Source organism: Oncorhynchus gorbuscha, linkage group LG16, assembly GCF_021184085.1.
Source record: "Oncorhynchus gorbuscha isolate QuinsamMale2020 ecotype Even-year linkage group LG16, OgorEven_v1.0, whole genome shotgun sequence".
NCBI lineage: Eukaryota > Metazoa > Chordata > Actinopteri > Salmoniformes > Salmonidae > Oncorhynchus > Oncorhynchus gorbuscha.
In genome coordinates, this window is record NC_060188.1 from 75,383,168 (window position 1) to 75,410,942 (window position 27,775).

General features: G+C 42.8%; 1 protein-coding gene across 1 annotated transcript; it reads left to right on the forward strand.

Annotated features, from left to right (window-relative positions):
* The first annotated feature begins 2,238 nt into the window (after window positions 1–2,238).
* LOC123998720 (E3 ubiquitin-protein ligase RNF34-like) lies at window positions 2,239–27,058 on the forward strand. Its single transcript, XM_046303817.1, has 9 exons — window positions 2,239–2,358; window positions 2,560–2,595; window positions 16,797–17,015; window positions 18,055–18,567; window positions 21,609–21,674; window positions 21,888–22,089; window positions 22,318–22,353; window positions 24,189–24,230; window positions 24,528–27,058. The coding sequence occupies exons 2-9, from the start codon at window positions 2,587–2,589 to the stop codon at window positions 24,710–24,712; spliced, it is 1,272 nt and encodes a 423-aa protein (XP_046159773.1). The 5' UTR covers window positions 2,239–2,358; window positions 2,560–2,586; the 3' UTR covers window positions 24,713–27,058.
* Window positions 27,059–27,775: the final 717 nt, after the last annotated feature.

Sequence of the window (27,775 nt, forward strand, 5' to 3'; positions counted from 1 at the left end):
AAATCTACGGTTGCCACATCCACGTTTTTATACTCAGCATGGATAGCAGGATCCGCTTTCTCAGAAACTGAAGAGGTACTTGTTTCTCGCTTCAAGGTAAACCTCAAAGACGGTCAGGATCTATAAAAACATACTCTTAAGTTTGATTTGTTGTTTTCTAGCAGACATTTTGGCCTACTACTGTGTTGCTATACTCTTTACAGGCCCTTCAGGAGGTCAGAGCGGTGGACTTGGGAGAGTAGCAGAGTATTTATTTACCAGGGGTCAGACACTCAATAAACTACTACCCACACATGTCTCAGTAAACGTTATTAGTGCCAAAGGCTTTCTCACAACATTTACCATGCATATAGTGCCACCTTATGGCCATTAGAGTGTATTGTATTGCGAGACATGTACCTTACATGGCTCTTTTCCTCAGCATTCCCATGTAGGGTTAAGGTGATGAATGAGGATAGTGTCAGGGTAATGGTTGAATCAGGATGTGGATATGGACTATGATTAAGGTTAGAGTGAGGGGATAAGGTGTGTGTGTGTGTGTGTGTGTGTGTGTGTGTGTGTGTGTGTGTGTGTGTGTGTGTGTGTGTGTGTGTGTGTGTGTGTGTGTGTGTGTGTGTGTGTGTGTGTGTGTGTGTGTGTGTGTGTGTGTGTGTGTGTGTGTGTGTGTGTGTGTGTGTGTGTGTGTGTTCGGGGGAATGTTGGGGCCTTGCCTATACTAGTGATTTTTCCACCTCCAACCATTGGCAACACTGCAGTATTAAATGTCATTTGATCCCATTCACCTCATCATCTACAAGCCTGTAATCAAATGTTTGCCGCTCCGAAGCGGATTTTGCAACATTTACAGGCCACGTTGTTCGCCTCAACTGCCATCACTTAATGTGATTAGGTGGGAATAAATGTATCTGGAAGCACTGATAAGCAGGAGGCAATAGACTGCAGGCAACACCGCACTGATGGTGGCTGTGTGATGTACTGTAGGCCTATTATTATGTAATACATTGATGGCAGTATACATTTGTGGGACAAATGTCCCTAATATTTGGGACAGGCTAGAGACTGATTCAGAAAAACTAACTATTTACCCATGAGGCTAAATATTTTGCCTCTACTGAAGTATGTGAAAAATTGAGATTTTTGTGGGTTGCAAAATATTGTATTGTGTTGTTTGTGATGTCATCATAGTCTGTTATACACTCAGTATACAAAACATTAGGAACACCTGCTCTTTCGATTGCATAGACTGACCAGGTGAATCCAGGTGAAAGCTATTATCTCTTACTGATGTCACTTCAATGGTAATAGGTATGTTAGTAGGTGCCATACTGGTTTGAGTATGTCAAGAATTGTAACACTGCTTGGTTTTTTAATCTCAACAGTTTTCCATGTGTATTAAGAATGATCCACCACCCAAAGGACATCCAGCTACAGTGACTTGACACAACTGGGAAGCATTGTAGTCAACATGGCCAGCATCCCTGTGGAACACTTTCAAGGGCAACTCATTATTAGAAATGTGTTTGTATACTCAGTCTCTCTCTGTCTCCCCCCCTCAATCTGCAGGCCTATGGGCCATTTGCAGTTCTGATCACCCTGACACAAGCACACTTGATCACCCTGACACAGGCACACTTGTTTGTTTCCCTCACACTTTGAAGTTTGTAGAGCCAGATGGATAGCCTCATATTGATCTCAGAGTTTAGATGTTCTGATTCCGTATTTAGTGAAATAATAAATATTCAAGCCATCAGGTGAAAATCATGCAAAACATAGTAGATACTGTATTTGTTTCCATTAGAGGTATTATTTTTTGTGATAATCATAGGCTAATCAAATGAACATTCAGAGGTAGCTAGGCTCTATAATTAGTTGTAGTGCAGTGAAGTGAAGTGATGGATGGGCAGCTTGTTCGGAGATTACATCATAGCCTACTGGGCTACAACTCAACTCTGCACTATGCAGTAATTTAACCATCAACCCCAAACTTGTCGCAACAAAATGAAGTCAACATCTTAATTAAAAAAGCTGCAGCAGCAGTATTTCATAAATATACATTATCTAAATTAAATATCGATAGTGCACGGCGGATTGCCCGTATCAAGACATGCGCGTACCTACGCATAGCTCAAAACGCCCACTATGCGGCAATTGAAAAGGCGATTGGCTGCTAAAGATAACCGTACCTCCGGTTATTTCGTGATTGGTTGAGGGTGACTTGTACATTACGTTATGCCTATTCTACAAGTACACAGGGAGCTTCTGAAAAGGAAGACGTAATGGTGTGATTCCTTGTGTCCTTGCAATGGTCATCATTCTAATATTACACAACAAATTCCACAACCGGGAGTCAGAATGAAGGTATGGTAGGCCTACTGCAATGTCAATATATCTATGTTGTGATATTTTGCACAGCCGGCTTACAATCGATCTATATTACAACTTTTAAATCCGGTGCGTCGACAAATAGTAACAAAATATAAATATGGCATCCAATCAAACCTATTAATTGTTATACAATTACAATGCATTAATTTGTTTGTTTGTCTGTTTGCTTTAAAGGGTTGCAAACTCTGATTTTACGGATACATGTATAAGGTGAGTGACAGTAGTGTTTTGCCGGTTGGAATATTTTCTCCAGGGTTGAAATATTTATATTGCTTTCTATTTACAATGGCATGGATACATTAAATGATTATAGTCACGAGTTCTTTCTGATCCTCAGTCTGACACTAGTTTGCATCTCCCTCGCAGTGAACTATACCACAGTGCAATGTCCATTCATTTCCCCCATCGTTAATCTGCCATAATGAGATCAGTATACTGCAGTCAACGAGTGATGGAATATTTTGAGATGCCTGGTCTATTGATAATACCCCGTCCCTAGTATTTTGACTCACTAATCACTGACCAGGAGTGCTAGAATAGGCAAGAACAACAACCATCGTGTAGGGGATGGTGATGTTGTTGAAGAGGAGGATGAGGATGGATGATTATGATCAATAACCCCCTAGCATTTTTTTCAGTGTGAGTATCCGATGTATGGAAAGTTGTTTACCTCATTTTAATTAACAAAGCCTAACCCCTTAAATCCTGTTTCTTGCAACACTAATAATGAGCATCAGTGTAGAATAGTGTTTATAGTAGGCGATAGATAAGATCTTCTAAATTGAGCAATTATTTCCTCTGGCAATGTTTGGCTCCGATCCACCATAATGTTATGTTGTGCAGCAGGCAGTAGTCTTTCAAATTGCTATAGTATCACAAGGTGCCATGCAACGTCAACATATCACAACATATCACTTTAATAATGTTTACATATTTTGCATTACTCATCTCATATGTATATGCTGTATTCTATTGTATCTTAGTCTATGCCGCTCTGACATTGCTCGTCCATAAATTTATAAATTCCTAATTCCATTCCTTTACTTAGATTTGTCTGTATTGGGTATATGTTGTGAAAATTGTTAGATATTACTGTACTGTCGGAGCTAGAAACACAAGCATTTTGCTACACCCGCAATAACATCTCCTAAACACGTGTACGTGATCAATAACATTTGATTTGATATCAGACATTTGTGAATACATAAAGTGCATTCGGAAAGTATTCAGAAACCCTTCACTTTTTTCACATTTTGTTATATAACAGTCTAATTCTAAAATTGATTAACACAATTTTCCTAATCAATCTACCCCACCCATAATGACAAAGAAAAAACAGGTTTTGCAAATTTTTTGCAAATTTCTTACAAATAAAAACAGAAATACCGTATTTACATAAGTATTCAGACCCTTTGCTATGAGACTCGAAATTGAGCTCAGGTGCATCCTGTTTCCATTGATCATCCTTGATGTTTCTACAACTTGATTGGAATCCACCTGTGGTGAATTAAATTGATTGGACATGATTTGGCAAGGCACACACATGTCTATAGAAGGTCCCACAGTTGACAGTGCATGCCAGAGCAAAAAAAACAAGCCATGAAGTTGAAGGAATTGTCCGTAGAGCTCTGAGACAGGATTGTGTCGAAGCACAGATCTGGGGAAGGGTGCCAAAACATTTATGCAACATTGAATGTCCCCAAGAACACAGTGGCCTCCATCATTCTTAAATGGAAGAAGTTTGGAACCACCAAGACTCGTCCTAGAGCTGGCCGTCCGGCCAAACTGAGAAATCGGGGGAGAAGGGCCTTGGTCAGGGAGGTGACCAAGAATCCAATGGTCACTCTGACAGAGTTCCAGAGTTCCTCTGTGGAGATAACAAACTTCCAGAAGGACAAACATCTCTGCAGCACTCCATCAATCAGGCCTTTATGGTAGAGTGGCCCGATGGAAGCCACTCCTCACTAATAGACACATAACACCTGGCATTGAGTTTGCCAAAAAGCACCTAAAGGACTCTCAAACCATGAGAAACAAGATTGTCTAGTGAAACCAAGACTGAACACTTTAGCCTGAAGGCCAAGCGTCATGTTTGGAGGAAACCTGGCACCATCCCTACAGTGAAACATGGTGGTGGCAGCATCATGCTGTGGGGATTTCTTTCAGTGGAAGGGACTGGGAGACTCATCAGGATCAAGGGAAAGATGAGCGGAGCAAAAAACAAAGATCTCTCTGTACAAAACCTGCTTCAGAGTGCTCAGAGCCTGAGACTGGGGCAAAGGTTCACCTTCCAACAGGACAACGACCCTAAGCACACAGCCAAGACAATGCAGGAGTGGCTTTGGGACAAGTCTCTGAATGTCCTTGAGTGGCCCAGCCAGAGCCAGAACCTGCACCTGAACCCAATCTAACATCTCTGGAGAGACCTGAAAATAGCTGTGCAGCGACACTCCCTCATCCAACCTGACAGATTTTGAGAGGATCTGCAGAGAAGAATGGGAGAAACTCCCCAAATACAGGTGTGCCAAGCTTGTAGCATCATAGACAAAAAGACTTGAAGCTGTAATCGCTGCCAAAGGTGCTTCAAAGTGCTGAGCAAAGGGTCTGAATACTTATGTAAATGTGATATTTTTTTTTTTTTAATATATTTCTTAATCTGTTTTTGCTTTGTCATTATTTGGTGTTATGTGTAGATTGAGGGGGGAAACTATTTAATCAATTTTAGAATAAGGCTGTAATGTAACACAATGTGCAAAAAGGGGTCTGAATACTTTCTGAAGACACTAAGTTGGCTATGATGGTTGAGAGGTCTATCATAAACATGTTTGTAACATCTATATCCTCAAGTACTCAATCTTTTCCTTTATCTGCTTCCCTAGTATTTGAATAGTGATGTATTGTGGGGGGCCTAAATCAGTTTGTTGTCTCAGTGCAGGTGAAAGGTCATCTGGTCTTCTGTCTGATCATGACAATCCATCATCTGCCCCAGAGAGATATCTGTGACGTTGTATTGACAAATTTGGTTTATTTTGAAAAGCATCTTTTCAGCTCATGAGAAATGGAGGATGATAGCTGTAATATGTTTAGAACCACACATGAACCGTTTTTGTTGCAGTCAGTTGTACCATATGTTTTACATCTAATTCATTGATACTGCATTGTCATAAGGATCCTGTTATTCGACATGACTTCTCTTGAGTTCCACTGAATTTTCAGTTATGGGGACTGTTGCTCATTGGGGCATATTTTCTTGTTGTGCAAGAGAATTCACTGAGAATTTGAGAGAATTCAGGATAGTTTGACTGGCATGACCCTGTTCTGAATTCCAAAATGGATTTGGAACTCTGAGATTAGGAGCTATGGTCTGTTGGAGTTAAATGTGATAGACTCAGAAAGGTAGCAGTTTCCGTGGCGGTCGTTATTAAATATGCCAGTCATATTTTAATATCAGGATTATCTCCTGAGCAGACACATCATTTTGGTTTTATTGCCTGCAACCCAAAATCCAAATCACTGTTTTTTTATTAGTTGGAGCTATCTTCTTCTACCCCAAAGGTAAGGCTTTAAAGGTACAAATGTATGATGCACAGGACATTTGCCATAATTTCTAAGCACCATAATTTCTAAGCTCCATCAGTTATCATTGACATGTTTGAATGCAGTCTTTTGAACTGCAGATATTTATTCATACATTGTGATTTGCTGTGCCTTCCCTGACAAAAGCAGCAAGAGATTGATTGAATCAGCTAGATTTTTCTGTCAGTTTTACTTCCTGATCTCAATGGAGATGAAGTCTAGTGCAGGCTGCCAGCTGACTGCACGCTTCACTATGTGAATGGCATCTCCCCCTGAAGCTACTGAAGCAATACTCTCCAGTGAGGAAATGATGGGGTGGAGAAGAGGGAGGGAAGAGAGGATCATCAAACTAAATTGATCATCAAATCACAAGTGTAGAATTTACTGTGAAATGCTTACTTACGACCTTTTCCCAACAACGCAGAGTTAAAAAGTAAGAAGAATTTGCTAAATAAGGAAATAGTAACACAATTAAACTAACATTAACGAGGCTATATAAAAGGAGTACCCGTACCGAGTCAATGTGCAGTATGAGATAGTTGAGGTATTGATGTAATATGTAAATGTTATGTAGGTAGGGGTCAAAGTGACTAGGCTATCAGGATAGATAATAAACAGAGTAGCAGCAGTGTATATGAAGAGTGTGAAAGTGTGTGTGGGTGGGTAGCCATTTGATTAACTGTTCAGCAGTCTTATGACTTGGGGGTAGAAGCTGTCCTGGAGACTTTGGTCCCAGACTTGGTGCTCCAGTACCGCTTGCCAAGTGGTAGCGGAGGGAACAGTCTATGACGGGTGGCTGGAGTCTTTGACAAGTTTACCTCTGACATCGCCTGATATAGAGGTCCTGGGAGCTCGGCCCCAGTGATGTACCGGGCTGTATGCACTACCCTCTGTTGCGCCTTAAATCAGCAAGCAGTTTCCATACCAAGCGGTGATGTAGCCAGTTAAGATGCTCTCAATGGTTTAGAAGTTTTTGAGGATCTGAGGGCCCATGCCAAATTTTTTCATTATCCTGAGGGGGAAGAGGCGTTGTCATGCCCTCTTCACGACTATGTTGGTGTACTTGAAGCTCTAGACCTGATCCACTACAGCTCCGACGATGTGAATTGGGCCGTGCTCGGCCCTCCGGTTACTGTGGTTCCCGATCAGCTCTTTTGTCTTGCTGATGTTGTAGGAAAGGTTGTTGTCTCTGACCTCTTTCCATTAGGCAGTCTCAATGTTGTCGTGATCAGGCCTACCACCATCGCATTGTCTGCTAACTTAATGATAATGGTATTGGAGTCGTGGCTGGAAGAGTGAAGGCTGGGGATACTGGGACAGGGTCTGTTGTTTTGGTGGGGTGGCAGGAAGGTTAGCGGTTAAAAGCGTTGGGCACAAGAGTATTGGGCCAGTAACTGAAAGGTCACTGGTTTGAGTCCCAGCCGACTAGGTGGAAAATCTGTTGGTATGCCCTTGAGCAAGGCACTTAACCCTAATTGTGCCTGTAATTCCCTCTAGATAAGAGTGTTTGCTTAATGGCAACAAACAAAAAACAAACAAAAATGAATGTGGTGTGTCAACAGTAATATCTGTAATTATTGTCACAGTTTGTCTATGATGTCTGGTCTTTGTTCTTTAGGGAATGTCTTAAGTCCTGGTTTTACCGGGTTCAATTGTCCTGATCTTGTCCACATTCTGATTGTGCTTACATTTTCCGACAGGTGTTTCAGATTTAAAAATGCAGGAGGTAGTCCGGCACGTATTTTGAAACCATTTAAATTATAATTATCCCGTCTACTTAAATCATTGACAGGTGGCACAATTGACTTATGGCTTTAATATGTCTGTTTTACATATTCCTAACCAGTTGGGTTATTTTTGTTTGTTTCTTTGCGTTGTTTGTAATTATTTGTAAAAACTTATTTTGTACATAATATTGCTGCTGCTCTCTGTTATGACCGAAAATAAATAACTTCTGGACATCAGAACTGGGATTACTCACCACGGACTGGCAGAATACTTTTTTTCCTTTAATAAATCCGATTGGCCTGACGTGAATGGTATACTGCTTTCCCGGGAACAGGCCCAGATCCGTGTAATTTGCGTTAAGAGAAGGCGTAGAATAAGGGTACAGAGGGTGGGCAGCCTTCTGAGAATTCGTAGGCAGACGAATTCCTTCCTTCCATTCAAATAGAAAATGTGAAAACTTTGGAAAATAAAATCAATGACCTACGCGGAAGATTAACCTACCAACAGCACATTCAAAACTGTAATATCTTATGCTTCACGGAGTCGTGGCTGAACAACTGAATTATAAACATACAGCTGGCTGGTTCTACACTGTATCGGCAGGATAGAACAACGGCGTCTGGTGAGACAAGGTGCGGCGGACTATGTATTTTTGTAAATAACAGCTGGTGCACGATATCTAGGGAAGTCTCGAGGTTTTGCTCACCTGAGGTAGAGTATCTCATGATAAGCTGTAGACCATACTATCTACCGAGAGAGTATTCATCTGTATTTTTTATAGCTGTCTACATACTACTACAGACTGATGCTGGCACTAAGACCGCACTGAATGAGCTGTAAGCAAACAGGAAAACGCTCACCCAGAGGCGGCACTCCTACTAGCCGGGGACTTTAATGCAAGGAAACTTCCGTTTTACCAAATTTCTATCAGCATGTTAAATGTGCAACCAGAGGGGAAAAAAACTAACTCTGGACCACCTATACTCCACACACAGGGACGCATACAAATCTGACCATAATTCTATCCTCCTGATTCCTGCTTACAAGCAAACATTTAAGCAGGAAGCACCATTGACTAAATCAATAAAAAAAGTGGTCAGATGAAGCAGATGTTAAGCTACAGGACTGTTTTGCTAGCACAGGCTGGAATATGTTCCGGGATTCCTCTGATGGCATTGAGGAGTACACCACATCAGTCATTGGCTTCATCAATAATTGCATCGATGACATCGTCCCCATAGTGACCGTACATACAAACCCCAACCAGAAGCCATGGATTACAGGCAACATCCGCACTGAGCTAAAGGCAAGGGCTGCCACTTTGAAGGAGCAGGATTTTAACCCGGATGCTTAAGAAATCGCGCTATGCCCTCCGACGAACCATCAAACAGGCAAAGCATCAATACAGGATTAAGATCGAATCATACTACACCGGCTCTGACACTCGTCGGATGTGGCAGGGCTTGCAAACCATTACAGACTACCAAGGGAAGAACAGCCGAGAGCTGCCCAGTGACACGAGCCTACCAGACGAGCTAAACTACTTCTATGCTCGCTTCGAGGCAAATAACACTGAAAAATGCATGAGAGCACCAGCTATTCCGGAATACTGTGATCACGCTGTCCGCTGCCAATGTGAGTAAGACCTTTAAACAGGCCAACATTCACAAGGCCGCAAGGCCAGACGGATTACCAGGACATGCTTTTAAAGGCTGGTCATGGCTCACATCAACACCATTATCCCAGAAACCCTAGACCCACTCCAATTTGCATACTGCCCTAACAGATCCATAGGTTATGCAATCTCTATTGCACTCCACACCGCCCTTTCCCACATGGACAAAAGGAACATCTACGTGAGATTGCTATTCATTGACTACAGCTCAGTGTTCAAAACCATAGTGCCCTCAAAGCTCATCAATAAGCTAATGACCCTGGGACTAAACACCTCCCTCTGCAACTGGATCCTGGACTTCCTGATGGGCCACCCCCAGGTGGTAAGGTTAGGTAACAACACATTCGCCACAATGATCCTCAACACAGGGGCCTCTCAGGGGTGTGTGCTCAGTCCCCTCCTGTGCTCCCTCTTCACTCATGACTGCCTGGCCAGGCGCAACTCTAACACCATTAAGTTTGCCAAAGACACAACAATGTTAGGCCTGATCACAGACAACGACAAGATAGCCTATACGGAGGCGGTCAGAGACCTGGCCATGTGGTGCCTGGACAACGATCTCTCCCTCAATGTGATCAAGACAAAGGAGATGATTGTGGACTACAGGAAAAAGAGTAGCAAGCATGCCACCACTCTCATCGACGGGACTGTAGTGGAGCAGGTTGAGAGCTTCAAGTTCCTTGGTGTCCACATCACCAACAATCTGACATGGTCCAAGCACACCAAGACAGTTGTGAAGAGGGCACGACAAAACCTATTGTCCCTTAGGAGACTGAAAAGATTTGTCATGAATCCTTAGATCCTCAAAATGTTCTACAGCTGCACCATTGAGAGCATCCTAACTGGTTGCATCACTGCCTGGTATGCCAACTGCTCGGCCTCCGGCAGCAAGGCACTACAGAGGGTAGTGTGTACGGCCCAATACATCACTGGGGCCAAGCTTCCTGCCATCCAGGACATCTATACCAGGTGGTGTCAGAGGAAGACCCTGAAAATTGTCAAAGACAGCCACCCTATTCATAGACTGTTCTCTCTGATACCACACGGCAAGCTGTACCGGAGTGCCAAGTCTAGGTCCAGGATGCTTCTAAACAACTTCTACCCCCAAGCCATAACACTCCTGAACATCTAATCAAATTGCCACCTAGACTATTTGCATTGCCCCCCCCCCCCTCTTTTACACCACAGCTGCTCTCTGTTGTTATCATCTATGCAGAGTCACTTTAGTAACTCTACCTACATGTACATATTACCTCAACTAACCGGTGCCCCCGGACATTGACTCTGTACCGGTACCCCCTTGTATATAGTCTCGCTAATGTTATTTTACTGCTGCTCTTTAATTACTTGTTACTTTTATTTCCTATTCACATTTTTTGTTAAACTGCATTGTTGGTTAGGGGCTCGTAAGCATTTCACTGTAACCTGTTGTATTCAACACATGCGACTAATACAATTTGATTTGATATTTCTGAAAATGTGGGCACAATTAGAATGTGGACAAGATCAGGACAAGGAACGCATGTTAGCACCTGGTATAAACAAGGCTTTACACTGTCATATATTCTGCCAAAAAGAATAATAGAAATCAATGGTCAAAAACGTTTTTAAAAGCACAGCGCTCCTCAGCAGGTCCAGCGCATCAGCAGATTGTCTGTGTGCGTCACTGTCAAGAAGTCTGATATGACAAGTGCAAGTTAGGGGCCCTAAACCCCTTAACTGCCCACAACCAGGCATTCTATAGTAATACGTAATATTTAATCTTCATGTAGATTAGATATTATTAAGCTCAAAAAGGTGTATATATTGGTAACAAAATAGTGCATTTTACTGTAACTCTTGTTTGCTGTTATCTATTGTATGTTTTGTCAGTCCTTCCCTGCAGAGCTTACTGGGTGCTAATTGAGGTGACAGGGGAAAGCTCTTCCTTTGGCTCTGTGCCAGATATGAGTGATTTCATGGCCATACCACTGTGCCTCCTCCTGCTAAATCTAGCGAAAGGGTGTAGTAATGGCCCACTGAGTAACTGTCCAAAGATAGGGGGATTATCTAAGTCACAGTGGATCTTTTACCACTCTTTCTGTGTGCCTGGTTTATGCCCTATTGCATGCTTGGTCGGATGTATGAGTAGGGCACTCATCTATTTCCATTGCTTGCAATGTATTGAGTAAAACTCAACCCTGCGACACTCATTTTTCCCACGGACTACATTGTATTGAGAAAAACATCAGCTACTGTGACATTTGACCTTCATTCAAAAATTTGCCAGGATGACATTTTCTTATGATATCATGTCGTTTCACAACCAACTTATTGCTGTACTGTATTTCTGGGAAGACCATCTCCATCTCAGTGCAGTCAGTTCCACATATAGCACTTAGGTCCTGGATTATATAACTGCAGACTGGCTAAGCAGGCAGGCGAAGAGAGGTGAGATCATAGAGCAGGGCTGTGTGTTGTGGCAGGTCATGGCTGAGTAGAACTGTATTTGTGGACAGCAGCGGCCTCATCTTGTAAAATATAGCCTACGCTCACAGTATTCTCTACTGAGCTCAGACATAGCCACATACTGTATGCTCATGTCAGTTATTGATTCCCCAGGCCCTGTAACAGAAGACATTTTCTCTCCCTGCCCTCCTCCTCTCTTCCCCCATCAATATGCTCCAAGGAGCTGCGCCAGGGATCATGCCATCTTGGGTCTCAGGCCTTGGAGTAGACAGTCTTGCAGTCAGTAAACATTGATCAGGCAAACATGTCACATTCATTGTATGGTCTTCTTTTGGAGGACCACATTAATATCATTTACATTTCATTTACATTAATATCACTAAGTGCACCTACTCTACTAGGTCATAAGTCTGTTATATCTGTTAAATTACCCCACTGCTCACACAGTAACCATACAAGTCTTAACATAGAGATTATGTTTTCAATGAGAGCCATAGCATACTCTCATCGGGGGATTTATGTCTGTAGCGTTGTGTGTGACCAGGCATTCATTATATAATGGACAGTAACTTAAAGTGGCAATGTGCAGTTGCTACATCCATTTTTGGACTTGTGATAATGTACACATTGATTTTTGAAAAATATAACTGATAAATGCCTCATGAGCTTAGTTCAACTGTCGTACCCCATCAAAATGCAAAATATAAGCTGGTTTTAACAAAGTAAATGTGAGCAGGGTTATTTAACACTTACCCTATGAGGTACGGAGCCTGCTAGTTTTCTGTTCTGCCTGATAATTAATTGCTTACACCTGGTGTCCCAGGCCTAAATCAGTCCCTGATTAGAAGGAAACATTGATAAACTGCAGTAGAATTGGCTTCGAGGTCCAGAGTTGAGTTTGAGGGCTATGAAGCCTCAAAACATGGTTAAAACTATAATTTTGATATCATAGATGGGTCAGGCCTTGCATCCACAGCCCTGTCTATAAATTTGAGAGTGGTTACATTACTTCAGCCCCATCCCTCAGCTTTTTGCTGAAACGGGTGGGAGGCTGCTTTGTTATTGTTTCAACTGAGGATTGCACCTTTAATGATTGAACCCAGCATCCCTTTTGGGGCATAGCTCATTAGGACAGGCTGTTTACGCTCTAGTGCTTGACCATTTTCAAATAAAATCAAATCAAATCAAATTTCAAATCAAATCACATTTTATTTGTCGCAGATGTTAAATGCGAGTGTAGCGAAATGCTTGTGCTTCTAGTTCCGACAATGCAGTGATAACCAACAAGTAATCTAACTAACAATTTCCAAAACTACTGTCTTATACACAGTGTAAGGGGATAAGGAACATGTACATAAGGATATATGAATGAGTGATGGTACAGAGCAGTATATACATATGAGATGAGTGTGTAGACAAAGTAAACAAAGTGGCATAGTTAAAGTGGCTAGTGATACATGTGTTACATAAGGATGCAGTCGATGATGTAGAGTACAGTATATACATATGCATATGAGATGAATAATGTAGGGTAAGTAACATTATATAAGGTAGCATTGTTTAAAGTGGCTAGTGATATATTTACATCATTTCCCATCAATTCCCATTATTAAAATGGCTGGAGTTGGGTCAGTGTCAATGACAGTGTGTTGGCAGCAGCCACTCAATGTTAGTGGTGGCTGTTTAACAGTCTGATGGCCTTGAGATAGAAGCTGTTTTTCAGTCTCTCGGTCCCAGCTTTGATGCACCTGTACTGACCTCGCCTTCTGGATGATAGCGGGGTGAACAGGCAGTGGTTCGGGTGGTTGATGTCCTTGATGATCTTTATGGCCTTCCTGTAACAACGGGTAGTGTAGGTGTCCTGGAGGGCAGGTAGTTTGCCCCCGGTGATGCGTTGTGCAGTCCTCACTACCCTCTGGAGAGCCTTACGGTTGAGGGCGGAGCAGTTGCCGTACCAGGCGGTGATACAGCCCGCCAGGATGCTCTCGATTGTGCATCTGTAGAAGTTTGTGAGTGCTTTTGGTGACAAGCTGAATTTCTTCAGCCTCCTGAGGTTGAATAGGCGCTGCTGCGCCTTCTTCACGACGCTGTCAGTGTGAGTGGACCAATTCAGCTTGTCTGTGATGTGTACGCCGAGGAACTTAAAACTAGCTACCCTCTCCACTACTGTTCCATCGATGTGGATAGGGGGGGTGTTCCCTCTGCTGTTTCCTGAAGTCCACAATCATCTCCTTAGTTTTGTTGACGTTGAGTGTGAGGTTATTTTCCTGACACCACACTCCGAGGGCCCTCACCTCCTCCCTGTAGGCCGTCTCGTCGTTGTTGGTAATCAAGCCTACCACTGTTGTGTCGTCCGCAAACTTGATGATTGAGTTGGAGGCGTGCGTGGCCACGCAGTCGTGGGTGAACAGGGAGTACAGGAGAGGGCTCAGAACGCACCCTTGTGGGGCCCCCCGTGTTGAGGATCAGCGGGGAGGAGATGTTGTTGCCTACCCTCACCACCTGGGGGCGGCCCGTCAGGAAGTCCAGTACCCAGTTGCACAGGGCAGGGTCGAGACCCAGGGTCTCGAGCTTGATGACGAGCTTGGAGGGTACAATGGTGTTGAATGCCGAGCTGTAGTCGATGAACAGCATTCTCACATAGGTATTCCTCTTGTCCAGGTGGGTTAGGGCAGTGTGCAGTGTGGTTGAGATTGCATCGTCTGTGGACCTATTTGGGCGGTAAGCAAATTGGAGTGGGTCTAGGGTGTCAGGTAGGGTGGAGGTGATATGGTCCTTGACTAGTCTCTCAAAGCACTTCATGATGACGGAAGTGAGTGCTACGGGGCGGTAGTCGTTTAGCTCAGTTACCTTAGCTTTCTTGGGAACAGGAACAATGGTGGCCCTCTTGAAGCATGTGGGAACAGCAGACTGGTATAGGGATTGATTGAATATGTCCGTAAACACACCGGCCAGCTGGTCTGCGCATGCTCTGAGGGCGCGGCTGGGGATGCCGTCTGGGCCTGCAGCCTTGCGAGGGTTAACACGTTTAAATGTCTTACTCACCTCGGCTGCAGTGAAGGAGAGACCGCATGTTTCCGTTGCAGGCCGTGTCAGTGGCACTGTATTGTCCTCAAAGCGGGCAAAAAAGTTATTTAGTCTGCCTGGGAGCAAGACATCCTGGTCCGTGACTGGGCTGGATTTCCTCTTGTAGTCCGTGATTGACTGTAGACCCTGCCACCTCAACCACAAACAGACCCAAAGAGTTCTCATAATAATGGATTTGCAGCAGGCACGTTCACAGATAGGGGTCAACCTTTGCCCTCCCACTCCCAACTGCCCTTTGGGTGGTGGAATATATATTTTTGTATGCAGTTTGCATTACAACTGCGCTGGTTTATCATCTCATTAGTGTGAATGTGTTTCACCTGTGCTGGCCCAGGTGCTATTTTAAGATTGGCTGGCCGAGGGCTCCAGTTGTCTTGGAAGAGGTGAAGGGTTAACACCTTTGACTCTCCCCATTTGATTTCTAAATCAAAATGATTCATCTGATCTTCCCAGTTTTGCTCCACCTTTAGGTTTCTTCCATGTTTTTAAATTTGGTGGGTGTCTTTTAGGTCCTAGTTGTTGCTAGTCAGCTTTCACTTAAAACTCCACCCGTTTCGTTTTGGTTGTTCCCCTTTTCTGTTTGAGTGAACAATTTTGGTTTTCTTGCTAGGAAATGTAACAAAAACCAAGGAAAGAGAATGCAAGGAAAAAGTGGCACAAAACTTAAACCAGAAGATCAGATAAAAGATTTTGTCTAGAAAGCAAATGAACGGTGGTCAACTTAAGGCGTTAACCTTCCACATCTCTCAAGACAACAGAAACACTGGGCCAGCTGATCTTAAATAGCACCTGGCCCAGCACAGGTGAAACGCCTTCCCACTAATGAGATGACAAACCAGCGCAGGTGTAACACATACTGACTAACGAGGTGACACCAATCGGCGTGCCCCACACGCTAACATCCAATCTCTAAATATAAATGGAAAAAACAAAGCCTGTAACAGTAGCAGCAACACATGTAGTCTATTAGACTCTAGCTAACTACCGTATACTAAAAATATCCACGAGCCAGCCAGTCATATATCATAAGTTCAAAGTTTATGAATATTATATTAAGAAGTTATTATTTAAGAGCATTGAAGATAAATCACAACCAGTGAAAATTTAAAATAAAATAAAAAATATATATATATTTTAAATTTTCAGTTCTCATTTACAACTGAGACCTGGCCAAGATAAAGCAAAGCTGTGTGACACAAACGACACAGAGTTACACATGGAATAAACAAGCGTACATATAGAGCTAGCTAAATAGCAGATGGGTGCCCTTTTTTCATTTTGAGCACCTGCACCCTGTGCACGACCCTGATTTGCAGTCCACATTCACAGTTTTTTGTGTCTTTCACTCTGTTCCATTTGGATCTTAAGTTCCTTCCTCTGAAGAGCTATAGGCTGTATAGCATCCACCTCTGCACCTTCACACTGTTCACAGGACCCTGTTCTGAATACGCCAGCTGCCGTCAGGCACTGCTACACATTTCTTTAGTGTGCGAACACCCCAGAGACTTTATTATAATACTTCAATGCTTTTTGTAGAGGAACTCAGGAGCTACAAAGGTAGTTCTTCAGAGGGGGGAGGTGGTTGAGCATCTGAAGGTCACAATGAGGCATTGTGGGATTCAGGGACAAATTACGAATGATGTGAGAAGTCTGAGATACCATTCCCTTAGCAATGCAACCTACAACAAAAGTTGTACTTTTCTCTAGTCTAGTGTTGGAGGTGAAATTGGGGCACTGTATTGATTGTATTGAAGGCTACTATGATTTCAGTACTGCCAAAGGCATATGGTTTATGAACCTACTGGGATGGATAATAGGGCTCCAAACTATGCATTCAAACTTGGAGACATTCATTTAAAAAGAACAGACGTGCATTCTTTGTGTGTTTGTTTCATAGGCGGGGGCATCGTCCATGTGGGCGTCATGCTGTGGGCTGCTGAACGAGGTGATGGGCACAGGGACGGTGCGCGGGCAGCAGCCAGGGTTTGGGGCCGGGACGGGGCCCTTCCGCTTTGCCCCCAGCGCCGGGTACTCCACATATCCCCCCACCAGCTCAGGGAGTGCAGGTCAGCTCTGCAAGGCCTGTGGACTGGCCTTCTCCGTCTTCAGGCGCAAGGTAGGTGGTGATGAGGATAATGACAATAGTGTGTAAAAAGATGAGGAAGAACACTGTGCCCCTTATAAACTAATAAAACTAACTTCCATATGAAATACTCAATCATACTGGTCACACCAGGGCATCAGCTTAGACTGCAGACAGGTAAATGGCAGAGCGTATCTAGGCATTGACTGACAGTGTAGCATGCTGGGACAGCGATAGAAGCCCCTGGAGGCTTCAGCGTTCTTGCACTTCCAGGCTCAGACTGCTCTATCAGCCCGCTCACACCTGTTGAGGTTCAATCCCGGAATATATTCTACGTGTGTGTGTGTGTGTGTGTGTGTGTGTGTGTGTGTGTGTGTGTGTGTGTGTGTGTGTGTGTGTGTGTGTGTGTGTGTGTGTGTGTGTGTGTGTGTGTGTGTGTGTGTGTGTGTGTGTGTGTGTGTGTGTGTGTGTGTGTGTGTGTGTGTGTGTGTGTGTGTGTGTGGCTCAGCTTGATATCTGTGTCAAGAAATGAGAGGTTCTGGGGGACTAACACAGACGATTGATAAATGGACCTGTCAGAGTGTGAATGTCCTCTTTCTGGTCCACAGCTCATTTGCAATGCACAGTAATGATATGGAAATTATTTCTGGCCATATCCCACTTTTTCTGTCTCCATTCAGACTGCCTGTCAGTCGATTCATCTGAGTTTCCTCAGTAAACCGAGATAAGCTTGTAAATGCTAGAGAATATTCCATATAGTATTATTTAGCTTGTCTGTGCCAAATGGGGGAAACTCATCCTCTTTCCTAGGACATAGTGACATCGTAGGGAATGAGTCCTTGTATTGGAAAGCTGTTGTCTGGTAGATTTGGCAGATCCCTCTCATTAGTTGTAATTAAGAGTTCTAAAGCCAGGATAGTTAATTGACTCCATGATGCCAATAATTATTTAAATCTATTAATTAATTGATCAGGAGGAATGGACATGACTGGCTGATGGGATCGCCTCTCTTCTAAATGTGTGTGGTGAGTCTCTATCGCTGTATCTCTCTCTGTCTCTCTCTTTCTCTCAGCACATATGCTCGGACTGTAAGAAAAGTTTCTGCGCCATGTGCTCAGTACTGCAAGAGAGTCTCCGCTGCTGCACCACCTGCCATCTCCTGCGCGGAACGGCCTTCCAGAGACCACAGCTCATGGCGCTGCGTGTTAAGGACCTGCGCCAGTACCTGCTGCTGCGCAACATCCCTACAGACACCTGCAGGGAGAAGGAAGACCTGGTGGACCTGGTGCTCTGCCACCAGGAAGCTGGAGAAAACACCTTGACACAAGGAGGTGTAGAGGAAGACGAGGAGGAGGATGAGGAGGAGGAGGAGGATGAAGAAGAAGAAGAAGAAGAGGAGGAGGATGCAGACACAGACAGCCTGCACTCGCTCCCCCACTCCCTCCACGCATCGCCCCCCTCAGCCGCACACCGCTCCGCTTCAGAGCAGTTGTCTCTCTCCACCTCGGAGCAGTCGGCTCTCTCCGCCTCTCAAGGAGGCTCTCCTCTCAGCCGGAGTGACAGCTCAGGGACCGCTCAGAGCCAGGTATGACTACACAAACACATAACACACACACGCATGCACACACACACTCACAAACACAACCTAGTCCCATTCCCCATACAGCTGCCCCCCTTCGTTTACCATCTTCTCTGCTCTTTTGACATCTGTCCTCCTTGTATCAAAGCTAATTAATGTGAAGCTTGATAAGCACATGGCATGGATGTGGGAAACATATTAGTCAGTGTGAAGTAGAGTTGTCACAGCTAAGCATAATAATCAACAACGAGCATTTGCTACTCTAGATCTCTAGTGCTGGGATGTAAATGGGTTATGATTGTCCACAGCCCTGCTGAAAGTAACCCCTTTGATAACCATTTAGGCTAAATATAGGAGCATAAAAAGCTTACAAGCATTCTAGTAATTGCAGTATAGTTTATTGCAGTCAAGCCCTGTCCTTTGCAGCCAGTTTGATACAGTCTGGTGCTTTGTGTTTGACATGAATGAAGAGGTTCACTCACACAGATCATCTGCTACATTCATATTTCATAGTGCACAATTTCACTCTTTTCTGTAATCTGACGTCCACGTGACTGACAGCTGCTCTTGCAGTGCAGCCCTGGGAGCTGCAGCCAGTCATAAACAGCCATATCTGAAGCCCTCTTTTCTAGGTCTGTTATGCTGTCGGTTATGTAACAATGCTCAGGCTGGCTTCTGATTCCTCTCAACGGCACAGCTATAATTGAAAAGAGAGAGCGAAACACAACAATACTGCTCACATCTCTGTCCGTGGGATCATTTTGGCCTAAACATCAAAATCATCCATTCCTATTGTAATCCATAAAGGATAAAATGAGTGGGGCTCTAGGCTGGTTGTGAGCATAGCTGGTGTCTGGTGGTAGTGCAGTTGTGGTGTTGTCAGTTGCTAGAGCTGGGTTAGGGAGGCTAGCACACCACAAACAGGCCTGCTGATGCATTATAAACACAGGTGCAGGCTTGCAGCCTGCAGCTGATTGGTCCAGTGGAATACGTAGGGAGCATGTGTGTGCACATACACCCAAGAACATCAGCCTCCCCCGACCCCCTATAGACTCAGCCCCCATCCTTCATTGTGATGTCACACCGGAAGAATGCATTAGCCCTGCACCATTAGCTAATTGCTTTTTGTGCGGTGGTCCAGTGGAGACAGAGAGGAGGGGAGGAGTAGGCTCTTCATGATCGTTGCTGTTTTATGGTCTCTTCATTGCACATAAATGGCTGAGTTAATGCAAGTCAATACGCCACAAGGTAAACATTCTCATCAGATTCATCCCGCCAAGACCATTAGATTCTGGTTGCAGGCAAACTCCAAATATAGTTAACATATTCAAAGGGAATAATTAACCAATCTGTTAAGATTAGAAGAAGCAAATGGTGCTGTATACTAAATGTAACATGGTACCTTTTAGAGCAGTGGTTCCAAAAACCTTTTATAGCCTCGTACCCCTTCAAACATTCAACCTCCAGCTGCATACCCCCTCTATCACCAGGGTCAGCCCACTCTCAAATGTTTTTTTGCCATCATTGTAAGCCTGCCACACACACTATACGAAACATTTTTTAAACATAAGAATGAGTGTGAGTTTTTGTCACAACCCAGCTCATGGGAAGTGACACAGAGCTCTTATAGGACCCGGGCACAAATAATAATATAATAATAATCAATCATTTTTCTCTTTATTTAACCATCTTACATATAACACCTTATTTGTTAATCGAAAATTGTGAATAAATCTCCACAGGTTAATGAGAAGGGTGTGCTTGAAAGGATGGACATAACTCTGCAATGTTGGATCGTATTGGAGAGAGTCTGTCTTAAATCATTTTCCACACACAGTCTGTGCCTGTATTTAACTTTCATGCTAGTGAGGGCCGAGAATCCACTCTCACATAGGTACGTGGTTGCAAAGGGCATCAGTGTCTTAACAGTGCGATTTGTCAAGGCAGGATACTCTGAGTGCAGCCTCCCATAAATCTGGCAGTTTTCACGATGAGGCTCTCTTGTTCAGATATCAGTAAGTGGACTGGAGGCAGGGCATGAAAGGTATAACGAATCCAGTTGTTTGTCATCCGTTTGTTTGTGTCATCCATTTCGGGAAAGTACCTGCGTAATTGCGCACCCAACTCACTCAGGTGCTTCGCTATATTACATTTGACATTGTCCGTAAGCTTGAGTTCATTTGCACACAAAAAAATCATACAATGATGGAAAGACCTGTGTGTTGTCCTTGTTAATGCAGACAGAGAAGTGCTCCAACTTCTTAATCATAGCCTACATTTTTTAATTGAGTTGTCAAATAGTACTTCTGCACTGTGGCTTAGGAAAGGCACTACTCCCAATATAAGTGAACCCCAAATCAATGTAGTTCTCATCATATTTGTGCCTCTTCGATGGTCCAACGTCCATGTCTGTTGTTCAGTGCTTTTCCGGGTAAGGGGGCAGTAAGTAGCTCTTAGGCTGCATCAGATTCAAAACGGTCAGTGTCCATGCTAGCTGGACTAACAACAAATGTAGAATTACTGATCCTAGCATTGGATGTGCTCGTGGAAGCAGAACAGCTTGTGTTGTCAACAGGTGCAGGTGTAGTACTGCTGGTAGTGGCAGTACTACCAGCCAGTAGAGCTGGTATGTGTCTCAATGGGCCTTACTAAATGTACTGTTTGAAAATGTGAAGATATTTTTTTTTCCAGACCACCGACGGCATTCCGCGTACTTCTGGAGGATACGCCTACATGCCTCATTTCCTTATCAGACATTTGAGAGAGACATCAGATATGAATTTGATTTATGATTATTATAGCAAACTGTACCTCTGGTGGTGTTTTATAGAAGTTCTGATTTGTGGCAGAAAGAGTGAGGAGCATCAGACAACACAAGTATTTCAAAACTGTCATATCTGCTCTAGTACTATTTCTTAAACTGCTGTTTTCCACTAGAGTACAGTTACTGTGCCTCCCAATACCTAGAATGTTGTATTCAAATCTGCAGCTAAAATCCTAATTGAAAGCTTTTGGAGATATTGTGTTGTGTTGTGTTGTGTTTCCAGGAGCATGGGGGAGCTTCGACCATCCCACTCCTTCACCTGGAACCTGCCAGTGAACCTATCATAGAGGTGAGACGACCCGTCCCTTTACCTCGAGCTGCCTCTGTCCTTTCAGTCTCCACCTCATGTATTTAACTGAAGAGAAATCACTGACCCACTCTTGTGAGAGCATTCACTTGGTCAGTTGTATTACCTCAATGACCATGGTGTGAACAAACATAGTCATAATTGAACTTTGTATTGAACATGTCTTCTGAAGAGCCTCCTCTTTTCTCTTTGTAGGTCAGTCCAGTGACACAGAGGAGAATACGGGCCTCTCTATCTGACCTGGACAACGAAGGGGACATTGAGAGCCTGTCTGTCCGGCAGCTCAAAGAGATTCTGGCCCGTAACTTTGTCAACTACTCTGGCTGCTGTGAGAAGTGGGAGCTGATAGAGCGGGTGCATCGGCTCTACAGGGAGAACGAACAGAACAGGAAGTCCAGTAAGCACCACGTTGAATCATTTTAGTTCCCCTATACCTACCAACCTAATCTTAACTAGAACACTACTGATCCTTTTGATAACGACCTTCATAGATTATCAATCTCCAGTTCAAACCTAGTTTGAACAATAGAGAAACTGTCCAAGTTAAAACATCTTTCTTTGATTTGGTATTATTCATCAGTCCAGATACACAGTATTAAAGATGTATTTCTGTATTTTCTTCCAGTGGAAAATGTCAGCAACATCAACAGCATGTCTGCAGGTGAGGGCATTCAATACTGTTTTGTTGGGTTGTATTGTATATTACATGATGCACATACAGTTGAAGTTGGAAGTTTACATACGATTAGGTTGGGGTCATTAAAACTCGTTTTTCAACCACTCCACAAATTTCTTGTTCACAAACTATAGTTTTGGCAAGTCAGTTAGGACATCTACTTTGTGCATGACACAAGTCATTTTTCCAACAATTGCTTACAGACAGATTATTTCACTTATAATTAATTCATTGTCTCACAATTCCAGTGGGTCAGAAGTTTACATACACTAATTTGACTGTGCCTTTAAACAGCTTGGAAAATTCCAGAAAATGATGTCATGGCTTTAGAAGCTTCTGATAGGCTAATTGACATCATTTGAGTCAATTGGAGGTGTACCTGTGGATGTACTTCAAGGCCTACCTTCAAACTCAGTGTCTCTTTGCTTGACGTCATGGGAAAATCAAAATAAATCAGCAAGACCTCAGAAATAAGATTGTAGACCTCCACAAGGCTGGTTCTTCCTTTGGAGCAATTTCCAAACACCTGAAGGTAACATGTTCATCTGTACAAACAATAATACGCAAGTATAAACACCATGGGACCACGCAGCCGTCATACCACTCAGGAAGGAGACGAGTTCTGTCTCCTAGAGATGAATGTACTTTGGTGCGAAAAGTTCAAATCAATCCCAGAACAACAGCAAAGGATCTTGTGAAGATGCTGGAGGAAACAGGTACAAAAGTATCGATATCCACAGTAAAACGAGTCCTATATCGACATAACCTGAAAGGCTGCTCAGCAAGGAAGAACCACTGTTCCAAAACCTCCATTAAAAAGACAGACTACGGTTTGCAAGTGCACATGGGGACAAAGATCGTTGTTTTTGGAGAACTGTCCTCTGGTCTGATGAAACAAAAAATAGGACTGTTTGGTCATCGTTATGTTTGGAGGAAAAAGGGGGAGGCTTGCAAGCTGAAGAACAATTTCCCAAGCGTGAACCACGGGGGTGCTTTGCTGCAGGAGGGACTAAAAATTATGTGGATATATTGAAGCAACATCTCAAGACATCAGTCAGGAAATTAAAGCTTGGTCTCAAGTGGGTCTTCCAAGTGGACATTGACCCCAAGTATGCTTCCAAAGTTGTGGCAAAATGGCTTAAGGACAACAAAGTCAAGGTATTGGAGTGGCCATTACAAAGCCCTGACTTCAATCATATAGAAAATTTGTGGGCAGAACTGAAAAAGTGTGTGCGAGCAAGGAGGCCTACAAACCTGACTCAGTTACACCAGCTCTGTCAGGAAGAATGGGCAAAAATTCACCCAACTTATTGTGGGAAGCTTGTGGATGGCTACCCGAAACGTTTGACCCAAGTTAAACCATTTAAAGGCAATGCAACCAAATACTAATTGAACATATGTAAACTTCTGACCAACTGGGAATGTGATGAAAGAAATAAAAGCTGAAATAAATCATTCTCTCTACTATTATTCTGACGTTTCACATTCTTAAAATAAAGTGGTGATCCTAACTGACCTAAGACAGGGAATTTTAACTAGGATTAAAAGGAATTGTGAAAAACTGAGTTGAAATGTATTTGGCTAAGGTGTACGTAAACCTCTGACTTCAACTGTATATTTGAGTTGTGTACAGGAAATGACTATGTACAGGAAATGACTATAATGGAATTGTGTATAGGAAATGACTGTGTATAGGAAATGACTGTGTACATGAATTGTTTTAATACTATGTGAGAAAGAAGAATTGGAGTAAGAACTTATATCCTATTAGAATCACTAATGGTTGTTTTGTAACTGCTCCTTTCCTTCTGTAAATGAAGTGGTGTCATATCCTCCGCCTATCTGCAATGGTGCAGTGGAAGGTAGGCATGTCTAACTCCACCACTATCCCACCTGCAAAACCATCACTGTCTTGAAATACATCTCTCCATATTGATGCATGCTGAAGTCTAATTTCCCATTCAATCCCAACCATAACCCCTCCTGAGTAATATGCTATGTGCTGTTCTGAGAGAGACCACTTCATCCTGCTGTTTAACTGGCTATTTGGGCACTACGTCATCATGTACAGTATGTGAATGACCATAGAGAAGACAGCCATCCTTAGGCTGCTAGCTACATGGAGTAATACTTTTTTCTCGTGTTGTTTTTCTCCACAGACAGTGTGAAGGCTCAGCTGGCCTCTGATGACCACCTATGTCGCATCTGCATGGACGCTGTGATCGACTGTGTGCTGCTAGAGTGCGGTCACATGGTCACCTGTACCAAATGTGGGATGAGGATGAGCGAGTGCCCCATCTGCAGGCAGTACGTGGTGCGGGCCGTGCACGTCTTCAAGTCTTAACTCTGCCTTGAGCGTGCATGTCAGCCAAGGACATTGAAGCTGTGACGTAGTGTGTGCATATGCTTGAAAACCTGAGGGAGTGTGAATGATTTTGCAAGTTTCCAAGGACTTAATGCTACAGCAGATGTGCACATCCTCCAGTCCAAATGACATGCAGAGCAGACAGCTTCACACAGCCTGAATTTTACTACAGCTACTAGAACTACAAGAGCCCCACAGGAAATTGCTCTGTCGTGTCTGGACCTCCACTGGCTCCAGGACACTGACCTTCTGTCTTTAGTGTGATACACACTGAATTGTTTCACAAATAACTCTCCAATATCTTATTTTACAGTGCTTCATGTCAATTAGTTTTTTACTTTTAATAAACCATGAAGCGGAATTGGTCCCATCAGGGCCGGTATACCGAACGGGGACACAGGGCTTGTGCCCCGGGGCCCTGACCTTCCTCAACCAAATTTGTATTATTACATTTTTGGGGTGTTGTGGGTCAGATTGCAAATAGTGTACAATTGCAGGAAATTAGCTTTAAAACGGCAACATATTCTCTTAGCCTCATGATAAAATGTGTAGAAGGAGGGGGGAGTGCCTTGAGGTCGGTGCCCCAGGGTTCCAAATGCAGTAGTCTGGCCCTGGGTCCCATGGATACTTGAATTGGATATGTTTCATGGTGAGTAGGTATTAGGTGATTAAGGTGGAGATCATTATGATATCCCAGGGTTAGAGTCAATATGGTTTACACACTCATACCACACCAGGCTATACTATACGTATCTCCTTCAATGTTCTTTAGTATGTGCAATATTAAAACATAGACTTCTATGTCTGTCTATGACTCTCGTCTGAGAAACTCAACCAGGCTGCATGTCTCTGTGCTGTTCCATTCTATATACACATACACGCGTGTACATGCACACACATACACAGGGGAGGGTTTTAGGTGCCAAACTTCATACCACAACTACATTACTGATTGCTGTTTCTATGCCAAGTGTCACTCCTCACTTCAGACCATGCATTGTAGATTTGAGCAGCATCCAACCCAATCAATATGTAAACCATCAAGCTCAGTGATTGGTTGAATTGTAGGGAAGCTCTTGAGCCACATGCTATGGGTTATTTGGACTTCAGTTCAAGGCTGTCCAACCCATGTTCTCCTTGCATGTGTTGAATCAGTCACAAGTGATATCACATTATGATTCATGTCTATGTTGATGATCTTGTTTGGTTTAGAGAAGGCTCCTGTCTACTGTGGTAACATACCATACACTGTGGCTGGGTCATCCCATGCTTTACGTTCCTATGCTCTTCGTCGGTGTATCTTTTATTAAAGTCTGGCATGACTGACAATGTGTCTGCTACTTAGCTTAATTAAGCAATATCATTCCATGACTTATCCTAGGTGTGTTGTCCATTGGCTCAGTGTTCACCTCTTGAAGGTGACAGGTGCTAATTCCTCTGTTCTGAGCTCATATTTAAACATCTTTTATCACGTTGTGGATTTGTCTTTTAATATCTCTTTTCAAGAGAAGAAAAGGATGCATAAACTCAGTCTAAGTTGATTTGTTTATACAAATACAACTTCTGTTCTTTCATAAAATTACATTTATTCAAATGTCTATTGAAAAAAAAGTATCTACTAATGCCTGTAGATCGCTAGACAAAAAGCTTATTGCTGTAAAATAATTGCATATGATATGTAACCTATTGATAAATATATATTTTTCCATTTGCTTTGGATGTCGTAATATAATTTATTAGCATTTGATATTTTAAGAGGTTGAATATTTTTTTTCAGAATGTATATTCCATTAATTTGATCAAATGAATATGACTCTCCAATCAAAAACAGAAAGATCACTGATCATGACATTTCCCCATTAAAGTTCTCATTTTATTTTGGAGCATTTCTTGTCCTTACCTGCTAGGGGATTCAAAACCTTATGAATAGTTGTACATCGCACACGGTAGCGAACACTGTCACTGTGTTTACATGTATGTTTATAATAATGCTGCGATATCTCAGATGTCACTTGTAGGCAGCTATATGATGTCAAAGTAGGATGAGTTATAGCTATGAGCACTCTATGGAATCCTGGAACTTGAGCACTCTATGGAATCCTGGAACTTGAGCACTCTATGGAATCCTGGAACTTGAGCACTCTATGGAATCCTGGAACTTGAGCACTCTATGGAATCCTGGAACTTGAGCACTCTATGGAATCCTGGAACTTGAGCACTCTATGGAATCCTGGAACTTGAGCACTCTATGGAATCCTGGAACTTTGTATTTTGGAATGTTGAACTTTTTATTTTGGTAATTACAAGTATTTAATAGATTTAATAAAATACTGTACCATATAATAAGCAGAGATCCTGTTGTTGTTTTAACGCTGCTGTATCCGACCGGTTACCCCAAATCAATTGTTTATATCCCCAGTTTAAAGAATGCAAGTTGACAAAATGGCAAACTATTCCAAATGTTGATGTTTAAGGTCTTTATTTCAGAATGTAAAAACTGTGAATAGATAATCCAACATATGACATACTTTAAACATATTTCACAAATGTTTTTGTTTACATATTGCACAAAATGCTTATAAACATGACCAAAAAGATAAATTAAGACGATCGTGGAAACATGACCAAAAATAGAGTTCAGTATTTAGAATTAGTTTTTATAACTCAAGTCACAAACAGTTCTCTATACAGTATATACAGTTGAACCAATGACATACTAGTACTAAAATATTTCCCAACTGCACAGGGAAGACATGGTTGGTAGTTAGGCCTGTCCTCATACAAAAAAAGTAGATTTATATACACATTAGGACCCCCCAGTAGCCATACTTTTGTTATTTCCTGTAATTAACACGAGTTAAATACAAACTGGGGAACTGTACGTCAGTGTCTGACAGGTAACTAACTACATTCCTTATATTACACCAGTAGTAAGTAGTGGCTTTACTTGTGTATGCAGGTTATTATTATGCCATATACACATACTATACTGTGTCTGGTTAAAGAGATTCTTCAGTACTTTTGTATACTTTTTATCCAGTA

What these genes read in the sequence shown, in the direction of transcription:
- LOC123998720 (XM_046303817.1), top strand. An exon ending in CGAACAGAACAGGAAGTCCA is followed by an intron (nt 22,090 to 22,317) that starts GTAAGCACCACG and finishes ATTTTCTTCCAG; the next exon opens with TGGAAAATGTCAGCAACATC. An exon ending in CTGCAATGGTGCAGTGGAAG is followed by an intron (nt 24,231 to 24,527) that starts GTAGGCATGTCT and finishes TTTTCTCCACAG; the next exon opens with ACAGTGTGAAGGCTCAGCTG.